The 12654-nt window shown below is 38.0% G+C and overlaps 1 protein-coding gene across 1 annotated transcript in view; it reads left to right on the plus strand.

Annotated features, from left to right (window-relative positions):
• Positions 1-12654, plus strand: part of USH2A (usherin) — a 373967-nt gene that overhangs the window by 271091 nt on the left and 90222 nt on the right. Inside the window, exons 47-49 of the mRNA XM_054280520.1 lie at positions 396-594; positions 8703-8871; positions 11791-12012. Of these exons, the coding sequence (XP_054136495.1) occupies positions 396-594; positions 8703-8871; positions 11791-12012 (590 nt within the window). The remainder of the gene's footprint in view (positions 1-395; positions 595-8702; positions 8872-11790; positions 12013-12654) is intronic.

Here is a 12654-nt window from a genome sequence, read left to right on the forward strand (position 1 = left end):
TGTTCTAAGTGATGGCTGAGCACAGTGTGAGTTAGCTGCACTGGCAAAGGCACAGAGGGAAAGGAGTTATGAAATGAGAAGAGTAAAATGCTAGATAGTTTGCTACACAAAAGTTTCCAGAAATGGGAAAGAGATGTCGTTTAAACAGCAACATTTAAGGACTTTGGTTGCGTGTGTGATTAGTTTTCATGGAGTATTAGCAGATATTGACACTTTTTAGAAACTTTCAGACCTTTGATCTATGGAATTTGTTATTCAGAACACTTTTGGAAACTTCAAAATGTTTCACTCGATGTGAACTAGTGTAAAAAGGAACTGCTAATCATTTAATGTAAGTAGTTACAGAGGCATAAATACATCCAAATGTTGAACAGATGTTTATTTTCTTATTGCAGATCCCTTCAAATCAACTGGGCATCACCGGGACAGCCAAATGGCATTATCCTGGGATATGAACTCCTACGTAAAGCGTGGCAGAAGTGTACTTCATTGAAAACTCCAAGGAGCAGCAAAAGTAGTAGAATGTGCATCTCATTAGAATGTAAAAAGGATGAAAATATCTGTGGAGAAGTGTGTTATCATCCAGAGTCGGAGGTACTTCTATATTCTAAAGTTACTTATATAATGAAAAATAATATTTTTAGGAAGAGGTGTGTACACCAAACCTCTAATTATCAGAGAAAAGGAAGTGGAGGGCTTGCTTCTTTTGATGCTTTAAAATCAAGACTCTGATAGATAACCTGAAGCTCTTTAAAATCAACTATAGATATTTGAGCTCATTACAAGGATAGTTGTGTGTGAGTCAGCTGAAGACAAGTGATTCTGTTAAGTCGTTGTTTGTTGACCTTATTTTTCTTTCAAGAGAAATTAATTGGTAAGCATTTATGAATGTGTTCATTAACACTTTGGTTTGGTGCATTGTTGAAGTGAATCTCCAAATTGTTTTCATTTATAACATGCTGGTTGAGGGTAGAAGTAATTTTAACACATGTAAACTGAATTCCTTGCACAGGAAGCTAAGCCAGAACCTGTGTTTCAAAATCCCTTCAAATATGTTGCAGGTCTGGATGGGGACTTTAGTTTCCTAACCACTACAAGGACCACCTCACTTCACAACATCAAACTTCTGAAGTTTCTTCCTTTCAGAAAGCTTTGCTTCATGTGTGTAGTGCAGAAGTTCATCCCAAGAATTCAGGCTGTATAGGTGTTCCCAAGTAAATCATACAAGCCATGGATAATGAAGTTTGAGAAGTGCCACCTCTGCCACCTCTTGAGTCCCCCAACACAGTCCCATTGTGACAAATTACATGGTGGATACACATAGATCTCAGTATGTATTTTTGCATCTTACTTGGGCCAGTTGGCACCAAATTGGGAAGAGCTGTTGACTCTTTCAAAGGCAGAGAGGCCCTGCAGAGACCTCAACAAATTAAGAGAGATGGGCAACCACCCACATTATGAAGTTTAACAAGGGATAGTGCTGGATTCTGTACCTAGGACAGGGCAACCCCTGTGAATACGTGGTAGTTCATATGGCAACTTTAGCATAAAGACATTGCACTTGACCACTGAAAGGCCACAGGAAATTTCTAGGTGTATGCAGAACTTGAAAAATGCTAGCAAATCTATACAGTTTCTCTTTGTGTGAGGAATTATTCCTCAGATCCTGCATGGCAAATGGTGGTTATTAACATGGTTTTCTGGGTTTTTTTCTTCCCCCTCTTAAGTTATTCCTTGGCTAAATGTTTAATGCACAGATTCTTCAGTAGACAAAATCTATTTAGATTCAGCTACAAGTGGGTAACTGTTACATGACAATGATGAGCAACTCTGAATGGGATCTATTGTGATTTGTCAAAGGCATTTTTAAATTATGGCTATTTTCAGGTTAATCTTCATATGAGTTCCTGTTTAGGAGTAGGATCAATAGCATAGCAGGAGTCTGTAATGGTTTTTATTGACAAATGAGGTAGAAAGCTCTTAGTTTGAAAGTAAGATTTAATGTCATGAAATAGTGTCTCTATTTGTCAAAGACATCATCACGTGTTCTGTGACTAAAGCAAACAGTATGTATTCACAAGATTCCCTGTCAGACAAGACAGTAATTAAGGGAGTGAGTTATTGGAGGGGTTCAAATCAAAATATAAATTATTCCAGCCAACATGGCTTTAGCTTTTGAATTCCCTTGAAAGCACTACTATATTAAATATAAGTATTTCTGAAATCTTGCAAGAGAATTATGGGCAGCCCTTTTTTCTAAAAGGTAAAATTATTTATTTCAGGTTTCTGGCATGGTTGACTTTTACTACATCTTGGCATGTGCATGAATTAAATTTGTATTAAATTAGTTTTATAAGTTTTCCTCTTCATTTTGTTTTTAGTCTTCATACATTTATGGTAACTTTGAGCTTGGAAAGTGTTCATTTATTTTTATGGCTCCCTAGCTTTCTAATTTTTTCTAATTAATTTTGCATTACATTGTTCTAATGGTCTCTCTGTATTCTCCAAGACTGTGGTTAGGAGTGGGTGCTATTTGTTAAGCAATGGATATGTAATAAATGACTGTAAAGTCCACAGGAAACTGAAGCACTCATACATAAAATGACATGGCAGTAATTTTTGTTGGTGAGTTGATTAAAATTCCCCTCCCAGTGCTTTATCTGGTTTGCTATGTGTATCTATGCTAGCCTTCCAAAATGTCTGTAAGAGACATCTACAGAGCTCTTAGTGCCTTTTGTGCTTTTTAAACTCAAGTCTGTGATAGGGACAACATAAGACAGTGGCAGCTTTCTCTCATATTTTTATAGAAGTCACTGTCAGGCTTTATGCTGGTGTTTGTGGTCCTTGGATTTGACAGTCTGCTGGACAGAAACGAAAGGCAGCACTGATGAGTGTGCACTTGTTCCAAAAGCTTCTTATCCCAGTGCCAGGAGCACCTCACAGAACCACAGAATGATTTGGGTTGGAAGGGATTTTAAAGACCATCTCATTCCAACGCCCTGCCGTGGGCAGGCACACCTTCCACTAGACCAGGTTGCCTAAAGTCCCATCCAACCTCAGCTATTCACCATACATTGTACTGGCAAATGTGAAGAGATGCTACTGAGAATTAAATGCTGAGCAGCTTTAGTAATATTCAGATCCAGAATAATAAGCAAGTTCTTTGATAATAGACTGGTCAGCAAAAGCAGGCAGTTGTATATAAATAGACAAATAGGTTGTGGAGTTCTCACATTTGCTTGAGTCACTTATTGCACCTTGTTTACAAGACAAAATCTGGATCTAATTTCCCTCTTACAATTTTCTTGAAATAATGAGTATAAAGTGATGGAAAACCAGGCCTTTTATGTAAAATTATTTCAAGATATGTTTATGGTTATTTATTAATCTTTCTTAAGGATTTATGGATTACATTTGGCATCATCAGCTTGCTATTGTAAGGCACTGCAGAAAAAGAGGGATTTGTTATGATTCAGCTACATAAGAGATCTCCAAAATTTAATCCACTCCAGTAAAAGAATTACCAGGGTGTATTGTCAGTGTGCAGCAGAGTGGGATGCGGGGACTCTTCATCCAGCCCTGGCTGAGCTGGGTCCAGCCATGTGGTGCAGCTCTGTGAGCAAGGCAGTGGGGAGCAGCCTGGCTGCACTGCTGTGTGTGCTCTGCACTTGGGATCCAGGCTAGAGCCTCCTCTGCTTGGGACTGTGCTCTGCAAATAAACCAGCTCGCCCCGAGCCACCTGGGGACAGGTGACCTTTCCACTGCAAGGGACATGTGTCCATGCACATTCATGGGCACATGCACTGATATTAGGACCAGTGAAGACCAAACATTCATCCCATCCTAAATAATCTTTGCATCAGATCCCTACTTCTTCTTTCTAGTTGTTATTCAGTTTTCTGCTTCAGTGTTAGGATTCTTTGTTATTTTAACTAAAGCTAACACATTGTTGTTCCTAGTATCCTTACCCTGGTGTTTAATGAGACTTGCATGGATTTATTCCTTGAACGCAGAAAGAATTTAGAAATATTTTTGTGTGTGTATTTTTTCAGAAGAACTGAGAATACACTCTGATGCTGAATTTTGTCTCCTGCCAGGAGGGTCCCGATGTCCTGTGGACCCTTTACAGTGACAAACTCTGCTGCTTGAGTATTCCCAAGTTGCCAAAATTTTCAGTCTTTCTCTAGATGTTTTCAATAAGATGTGATCCCTAACTCTACCTGTATGTGAAGTCTCATGACCACGAGGTTTGCAGAGGTACTTCAATTAACAAGGGAGTGTTGCCTGAGTTTCACCCATCAGGTAGCATAATCTCAGTATCAGTAGGAAAGGCTTTCCTCTATTAACCATGGAGCTACCAAACTGTGCATCTGTTTTTGCTGACATCCTGAGGTGAACCCTGAAAATAATGAGACAGGTACAATAAAAATGTAATTAAAGGAGTGGCATAAGGACTAATTATCTCTGCTTCCTTTGCATCGTGAGTCTGAGCATCAGTGGTTAAAAGGGTCCTGACTGAAGGTGTTAATACAGCTTTAGCACTTTTTATTTTCAAGTGCAACAAGCTGTATAAATCTGTAGTTAATGAACTAATCAAACAAAACTGACATTAGTAGGAAGTACAGGTTTATCCCTTTACTATTGTAATTAATGTACCATTTATTAAAAACACCAGCAGGACTCTTTTTTAAGAACAGGAGGAGTAAAACAGTGGCTTGATAGCCAGCTTCAAAGGTGTCAGTAGTGAAACATAACACATCTTGACACTGGTGAAGGGTATCCCATCAATATTTATGCAAAATTTACTATTAATGTTACCAATATTCTGCAAATTCTTTTCAAGTTCTTTCAGGCATAGAGAGCCTTTAAAAATATTACACTTCTTGTTGTAACACACCTGAAAGACAGGAAATGAAACTCATTTTGGGAAGATAATACATAGTGATTTGTAAGAGAATAACAATAATTTCTGCTCATGGATTTTAGATCTAAGTCTGTATCAATTACCAAGAGACAACAACAGTTTGAGAAAAGAAATGCCTGAGTGAGTATACTTAGCTGAAAAGGGTGTCTGTATAGATTCAGAGATAATTTAAGTAAAAAAAAAGAATGAGCCTTGCTAATTTAAAATATTCCCTCTCACATGAGAACATGATGGGTCAATCATTACTCAGGTGTTTGCTCCACAGGCAGAAATTTTTAATGAACTCCTGTAGCTAATAGGAATTCCTGAGAGTGTTTTGTGAATTGCTATTTCACAAAGTGGCCCTGGCAGAAAGCGTTTGACAAGAAGGATAAACATGGCTGCCTAGCACATCTGTTTATTTGAGTAAATCAGTCCTAGCTCAACTGGCATGTGTCCATAAGGCCAGATAATATCCTTCAGCAAAGTCTTCAGTAAGCTGAGGGATCAGGGATGACACAATTGTAATTAGAAGAGAGTTGCTTAGATAAGTTTGGAGTATTTTAAAAAATTGTTACAATATTGTGTAATCCTGCCTGCCAGATTTGATATCTAATACTCTGTGCCAGTGTCATGGCTGACTGGGCCTTTCTCAAGCATCATAATAAGCCTTCCTTTGTGCCCAACCCTTCCCAGTCCCTGTGCTCCTGCATCACAGTCCCTCTGTGTGCTTGGGTGGGAAGAGAATGACAGGATTGATTTGTGAGTTACTTTGTGAAGTTGCTGTTGTTTTTAAAGGCTGCTGCAACAGCTAAGGATGAACATCTTGTATCATCTCCACAGATAGTAAAGATCTTCTGGTTACCAAGTGCATGTTGAGCATTCAACCCTCTTTACAAGAGTGAAATCTCCAACCTGCCTAAAATGCTGGTGGCACTGTATTTGTTCACTCCAGGGCTTCTGCTTCCATGTACAGGATTACACCACCCCGTTGGGGCTGTTGCATTTAGATGTGAGAGGATGAGCTCATAATAACCTTTTGCCACTGTAACTTTCAATCCATCTGCTTTTCTTCTTTTTCTGTGATGCAAATTTAGCATTACTTGAGTGGTTTTGGGGTTTTTTTATGGATTGATATTGCAGAATCCTTGGGCTGCCTATCAATGCAAATAGAGACTATCTCTAGAGGACTGCCAAAAAAGTGTTCTTTAACAATTTACAGCTGACTGCAGAGGATGTTATGAAACTACATAATAATAGCACTGACTGTATCAGTTGGTAACACCAGATGAGAGTCTGAATGTGTTCTAGAACTGACTGGGCCCCTCTTTGGAAACTGTCCATAGGTTGTTAGGAAATACTGAGGATCTTATGTATTTTTAACAAGAGAAAGTAGCTGCTGAAACTTTTGTAACACATCTGGATGTACAGCTGGGGATTTTGTGCAGGAATTGAGGTGGAAAATGAGACACATCAATAATAATAATAATAATAATAATAATAATAATAATAATAATAATAATACTGCTGCAATCTTACAAGCAGTGTTTCAAATGGAATGCTGTGGAGTTAGTACTAAAATGGCCCTGCTGGAGTTGGTATGCAGAGCAGCCCTTTCTACAGAGGATTCAAAAGTTGAGTGACATTTCTTAAACCTGGAAGCATCTCAAGGAAAGTAAAATGACTGCTCAAGCATTTGAGCCTGGATAAAGCCAATGATGTGCACCTTTTTAATCTAAAAAGTGGAAAGACAGTGTTCAGGTGAAATTTGAGTGGTGGCCATCAGTAAAAAGAATGAAAAATGGGATGACAAATGAAATCCATGAAAAGAAGAGTTGGTATTGGGCTGGACAGATCACAGAGGGAGACACCAGACAATCCCAAGAGGCACAAACTGGGACCAAGAATGCCCAAGGGACATGTGTTTGGCCTTCTTTCTTGTAGGCAGGTACAAAATTTCTGGCTGCTGTCTCAAGCTCAGGTTGCAGTAAAATGGACAGGACAGAGGGCATTTTTGCAAATGTCAAGAACCTTTGCTAAAGGTGACCTATTCTGAACAAAGTGGCTCAATAGGACTTGGGTTTCTGGTTTTAAGAATGCTTTTTAGCCATTTGGAAATACAGAGAGACCAGGTAAACCTTCCGATTTCTTTGGAGCTAATTGTAAATTGAGAAAAACTCAGCCTGGAGTGCATGCCAGTCATTGCAAAATATCCAAAAGCTAGGAAGCAGACAAGAGTTCTAAAGCTGAGTTTTATTTGACATCTTAGCTAATGATCTGGAAGAAAGAACAGAAGGTTAATGAAATTCATAGATTGGGTTATATTACCAGTGACAAAATGGACAGCAAAATAATATAATAGTGCCTACAGAGATCCAAAATTCCTGAAAATTATGAAATTCAGCTACACTGGTAGTCTAAAATAGATGCTGAAGGAGAAAGTGCATTGGAAAAGCAGAAAACAGTGTCACAATTCAAAGCATATAAAGTTATAAAACCTAAAAATATAATGAGGAAACAGGAACCTCCTCTGTCCTACCTGATGTTAATTGTGGATTACCTATTGTTTATGTACTGTAAAGTGTAACTTCAGAACCTAACCTAATACTCCCAAGAGTCATGGAATAATGGCCATTCAAAAGTGAACAAAACAAAGCATCATCCTTCTGAAGTCAAAGAGAGTTTATGGCATCAGAAAATCAATGTTTTTGTTTGTATTCATTTTTATTAACATATATAATACAAAAGAGATGCCCTGAGCCCTTAATATCCATTTCTACAAGTTTTTTTCTCAAGTAATAGTCAAAGTACCTAGGTAAACTAAAGATCCTTCAGAGCAACACTCTTTCTTTGTTGCTTAACTAACCTGATTTAGGACATGGTAAAAGTCAGTAGTGGAAGAGGTCCATTTCAAAAGAAGACAAAGGAGGAACTCTGCTCTAACATCTCTGCTCTCCTGCCAGCTCCATTTCATGCCTAGCTGGAAGAAGCTGATATAAGTTGCACTGGCTGTAGGTCCCAAGTTTACCATTTTTATTGTTATTCTACTGACTGTGCTGTATGATTTGCTGGGTATTCAGTGTGCCACTCCACTGACACAGGAGTAAGTGTACAAATAAATATTTGATTGTTCAAGCATATAATTTTCTCGACAGCACCTAGAAAGAAGTCCACAGTTAAAAGGCCTTTTCAAAATTCATTTCCATATAAATTTTATTCTGAAAAAAAAGTCCTTATATAAATACTATTCTCTTGAGATCACATTGTCTGAAGAACTATCGTCATAATGTGATATATGAAGATAATTCCACTTATTTTTATGTGAAAGAAAACCCAAAAGCTCATATTGGGAAATACTTTTTTTTAGTTGTAAGGGTTTCATCATAAATGAAAAAAACAAAACCAAGAATTGGGAAGAAAAAAAAGGGTCAGGTGATGGTAGACTAAATCCACATTGCAATCTACTCCACACTGAGAGACTCAAACAGCCTGCAAGGCATATGAAGATGATTCATATTAATGGACTATTTTATTAAGGTGCAGTATGGTTGAAGGCCACATAGCAGCATTCTGTCAGATACACAGTAGTTTATTGAAGTCTGATAATGCTGGAGGGCACAGAATTTTAGCCAAGTCACATTTTATTTGACTGCACTCCTATTAGTGTCTGCACTAGGATACATGTTTTCATATACATTGTTTTGCCAGACAACACATTATGTGCTGTTTAACAGATACTGCCTTCTTACTGATCTTTTTTTTTTTTCTTTTTTTCTTTTTTTTTTTTTACTACTTCTAGGTATGTTGTAATGGGATTCTGCACAACAATAAACCTGGCTTCCAATGCTGTGAGGACAAGTACATTCCATTTATTCTTAATTCACCAGGGGTTTGCTGTGGTGGGCAGATACATGCTGTGCAGCCAAAACATCAGTGCTGTGGTGGTTATTACACCAGAGTTTTAGTAGGTAAGAGACAGCTCCTTTCCACTGCTTGAATGAAACAAAACAACAAAGTTGATGTATTTGTTAAATCAAGGAGAATGAAAACAATAAATGTGAGATTTATCAAGATATATAGATGTCTTCGAGACTTGTGCTCAGTGCAAAGGAAATTGCGCTCACTTTGCCTTCCAAACACGGTACACTCTGTTGGTACAAGAAAGGCTTAATTGATGAGACCTGATGATTGGGTCATTTCCCAGAGAACTAATTTGTGCCAAACTATACTTAATTGCAGTAAGTGCTGCATAATGGGGAGGGCAGTTCTCCTTAATAGGAACACCATCAGGCAATTTAGTGGTGAAGTTTAGTTCTCTGCTTGACTTGACCCCACATGTTTTTCCATAGCCATTTCTGTTGTAGAACAATTGTTAGCCTTTGGTGTTGATATTCTGGATGACATCACTTCTACTTGTTTCTACATTGTCTACTCTTTGTTTCCACTAATGTTACAGATCAAAGTATGCCTCCCACGTGCATTAACTTTGATGGTAATTTATCCTATTCTCAGAGTGATTTGGGAAGTTTGCCAAAAACTGTGCTTCTGCATTACTGTCCAGAGTTTGGTTTTCCAGTTTGTTAGGGGGTCATTGTTGACAGGAAAGGGAGGAAAGGGAGGAAAAGGCCCCTTTCATGGGGCCAGTGTTCAGAGCATATAACTCTTTGTAGGCAATTGTCAGGTCAGGAGCTAAAATGCTTCCATTACTCACGAGCTGGCACACATTCCGTAGGCTCACAAATGCTTGACATTTTGCCAACACGTTCTGCACATCCCAAGTTCTGATCTTTTGAAAAGTAATTAATATATCACAATATTAGAATGCCTTCCATGATGTCATCAGAAAAGTTCTATCACATGGAAGAACCAGAGAAGTGTATTTTGCTGACCTCATTAATCTCAGTGTACTGAAATGGAGAGATTATACTGTGACCTCTGTCCCCATCCAGTGGTCTATGTTAACTAGCTTAATGTTGTTTACATCAAGAAAGAAAACCACAGTGGAACAAAATGTCTTATGTCTGACAGTAGTTCTTGTTCAGTCAGCAATCCACAAGCATGAAACAGTGAATGTTTGAACATGATTTTAAATAAATTTTCTAAGTATACTTGCTGCATTATTTTTCTATACTCTAAAGGGCAGCAACATGAACACTGTTGGTCACTTTTTCCTTTTTTATTTTTATAAATATGCTAATAACCTCAAGCTAAATGTTAATGTGGGTCATTGTTTGATAAGGATAACAATTAACTGGTAAGACTGCATAGTAGTTTTCAGAGGGAGAACATTTTTAAGCCTAGCTTGGAATGGAACCCATTTTGAGAGGTTAATGAGAAGGTTACTGATCCTTTGTGTCTTATGTCTAATAGTTCTTTAAAAAAATTAGTTTTATTTCCAATAGATGTAAGCTACAGTCTGTGTTTTAATACTTTCTCTGTGTAGCAGCTAAATTAGCTTCCGAGGAATGCAGGAAAATATGATGAAGTACCCAGATAGATTGTTACTTTTATACTCTAAAAATTTGTTCTCATCTTTTTTTGGTTATTATTGACTTTATTTGATAAAGTTATTTATACAGGAAACTCTCTAAGCATACATATTTCCCAGATATTGTTTGGCCAGCTCAATAGCTCAGGATGTGCTGAAGCATACTGGTCTGGAGGCATGAAGATTACAAATTAGGAAGGCAGAATCTCAATCTTAGGAAGGCAGAAACACTAGTGCACAAAGAAGTGCAAACATCCATCCCAGAACTAAGATGGGAGGCAGAACAAATAATGTTACTACCACCCAGGCACCTCTTTGGCAAGTAATGTGGAGAGAAAGGAAAACAATGTTCTTCCTCATCTGTTACAATCTCAGCACATGTTTATTTCTGACAAAAGATGCATTGAGTTTGGAGCTCTCTGTCTTTTAATTCCCAATCTTTCGTAAGAAAAAAACTTGAGATATTGCTTTAAATGAGAAGGATTAGTTTTAAAAATCAAAACACATTTCTTTGATTATGATTCAGGAATCAAAATACTTCATTCAACTCTACTATCCATCTTCAATAGCAAAACAAAACCATTCCTCCTTCCAAATGACATTTGAGCCACAGAAAACACTGCAACACAGAAAAATAACATAAAAACATTAGAACATTGGATCAGCTCAATTGGATTCACCAGCTCCTTTATAACAGTATATGCTTTGTTCATAGCCCACACCTTATTCCAGCCCACCCCACCCCACCATTACAGTGTCAGTCTCATTGGCAATCTTATCCTACAGTCTTTTCCTGTAAAAGCTGATGATTTTGCTTAAGTTGCAGCCAAGCCCACCAATTGTGATGGTGGTATTTAATTTTTAAAGTGAGTTTAATCCTTAAATTCTCTGTGAGATGAACTCCTGAGCGACACTCAAACATGAAAAATGCTTTAAGCATTGTGAATTGATTCATCAAGACAAGTTTGGAATGATTTTGAAGGAGACAAGAAAATTTTTTGTGAAGAATAAGTAGCCTGATGGTTCTGTTAAACACAGCAAGAGTGTGCTCTCTTTACTGTGTAGCTGCAATTGCAAAAAGGTTTTATTTGTATAATTGTCATATGCACAGACATTATTTTCATTGCTCTTCTCAGCTTTGTCTCTGTCATGCTTGTCTTTTGATATCTTACAGAGTCTTGACCTGAATTAATGAATGCACATTTCTTTAATCATTATTACAAATTAATACAATACTTTTATAGCATCCTAAACTACCAAGTGATTCTGTGCTTTCACCTGGAGAGTTCTGTACATGAAGCTGTGTGAATCCAGATTTGTTGCTATCTAATGAAAGGCTCTCAGGAATTTCAAGGGCTATAAATGGATAAAATCTTTAATTGCATCCTTATATTGACAGGAGAAGTATGCTGCCCTAATGAAGAGGAGAACAGAGTTTCAGTTGGAATTGGCGATTCCTGCTGCCAGGGAATGCCTTACTCCACATCAGGCAATCAAATCTGCTGTGGTGGATCCCTGCATGACAGTTTCAATCAGCAGTGCTGCGGTGGAAGGGTCATAAGCATGGACTCAGTCTGTTGTGGTGATGAAAAGGAAGGGACTGCATACAGACCTCTCACAGGTAAGTGATAAGTCCTCAAGAAAAAAAGCTCTTCATCTTTCTAAATCTCTTGTGACACCAGCCATTCAGAAGTGACACACTCAGGTTTGAAGTGTGTGTGCCAATTTGTTAAAATGTTGTTGCACTTTAGTCACCTATTTTGCTATACTCCAAAATGCTGAGCTTGCAGTAACCTTCTTTGCCTTTGTGCAAAAGCTGCAGGGGATGAAGAAACCAGACAGTTCAAAAGGAGTGAATGATCTTTCCTTGTGCAAGTCAGGAAACAGGACTGGTGCCCTCAGTGAGGTTAGATTGACCACCTTGTGCCACCATGTATCCCAGTGCAGGGATTTTCCATTTGCTCTGGAAATGTGGAGTTAGTCACCTGGAAACTGAAGATTGCAATGGTGTCTGCTTGGTGGTTTATGTCACTGTCTTGTGTTCATCCCTCACATGGGGCTGTACCTGCTGTAGTTTAAAATTAACAAAAAATTAATCCCCAGCACTGCTCACTGGCTCATCTGGTGTATCCCATTAATTTCTTGGGAATTATAGGAAATTACTCCATCATTTAGAGATACAATCCAAGCCCTGCTTCCTTATAAAACACTTTGCGACTATCTGAGGACAGACATTGGAGGTATTATTAGAAAACCTATTCAG

The sequence above is a fragment of the Melozone crissalis genome, unplaced genomic scaffold (assembly GCF_028551555.1).
Source record: "Melozone crissalis strain CALT ecotype California unplaced genomic scaffold, PUWL_Pcris_2 ptg000027l_1, whole genome shotgun sequence".
NCBI lineage: Eukaryota > Metazoa > Chordata > Aves > Passeriformes > Passerellidae > Melozone > Melozone crissalis.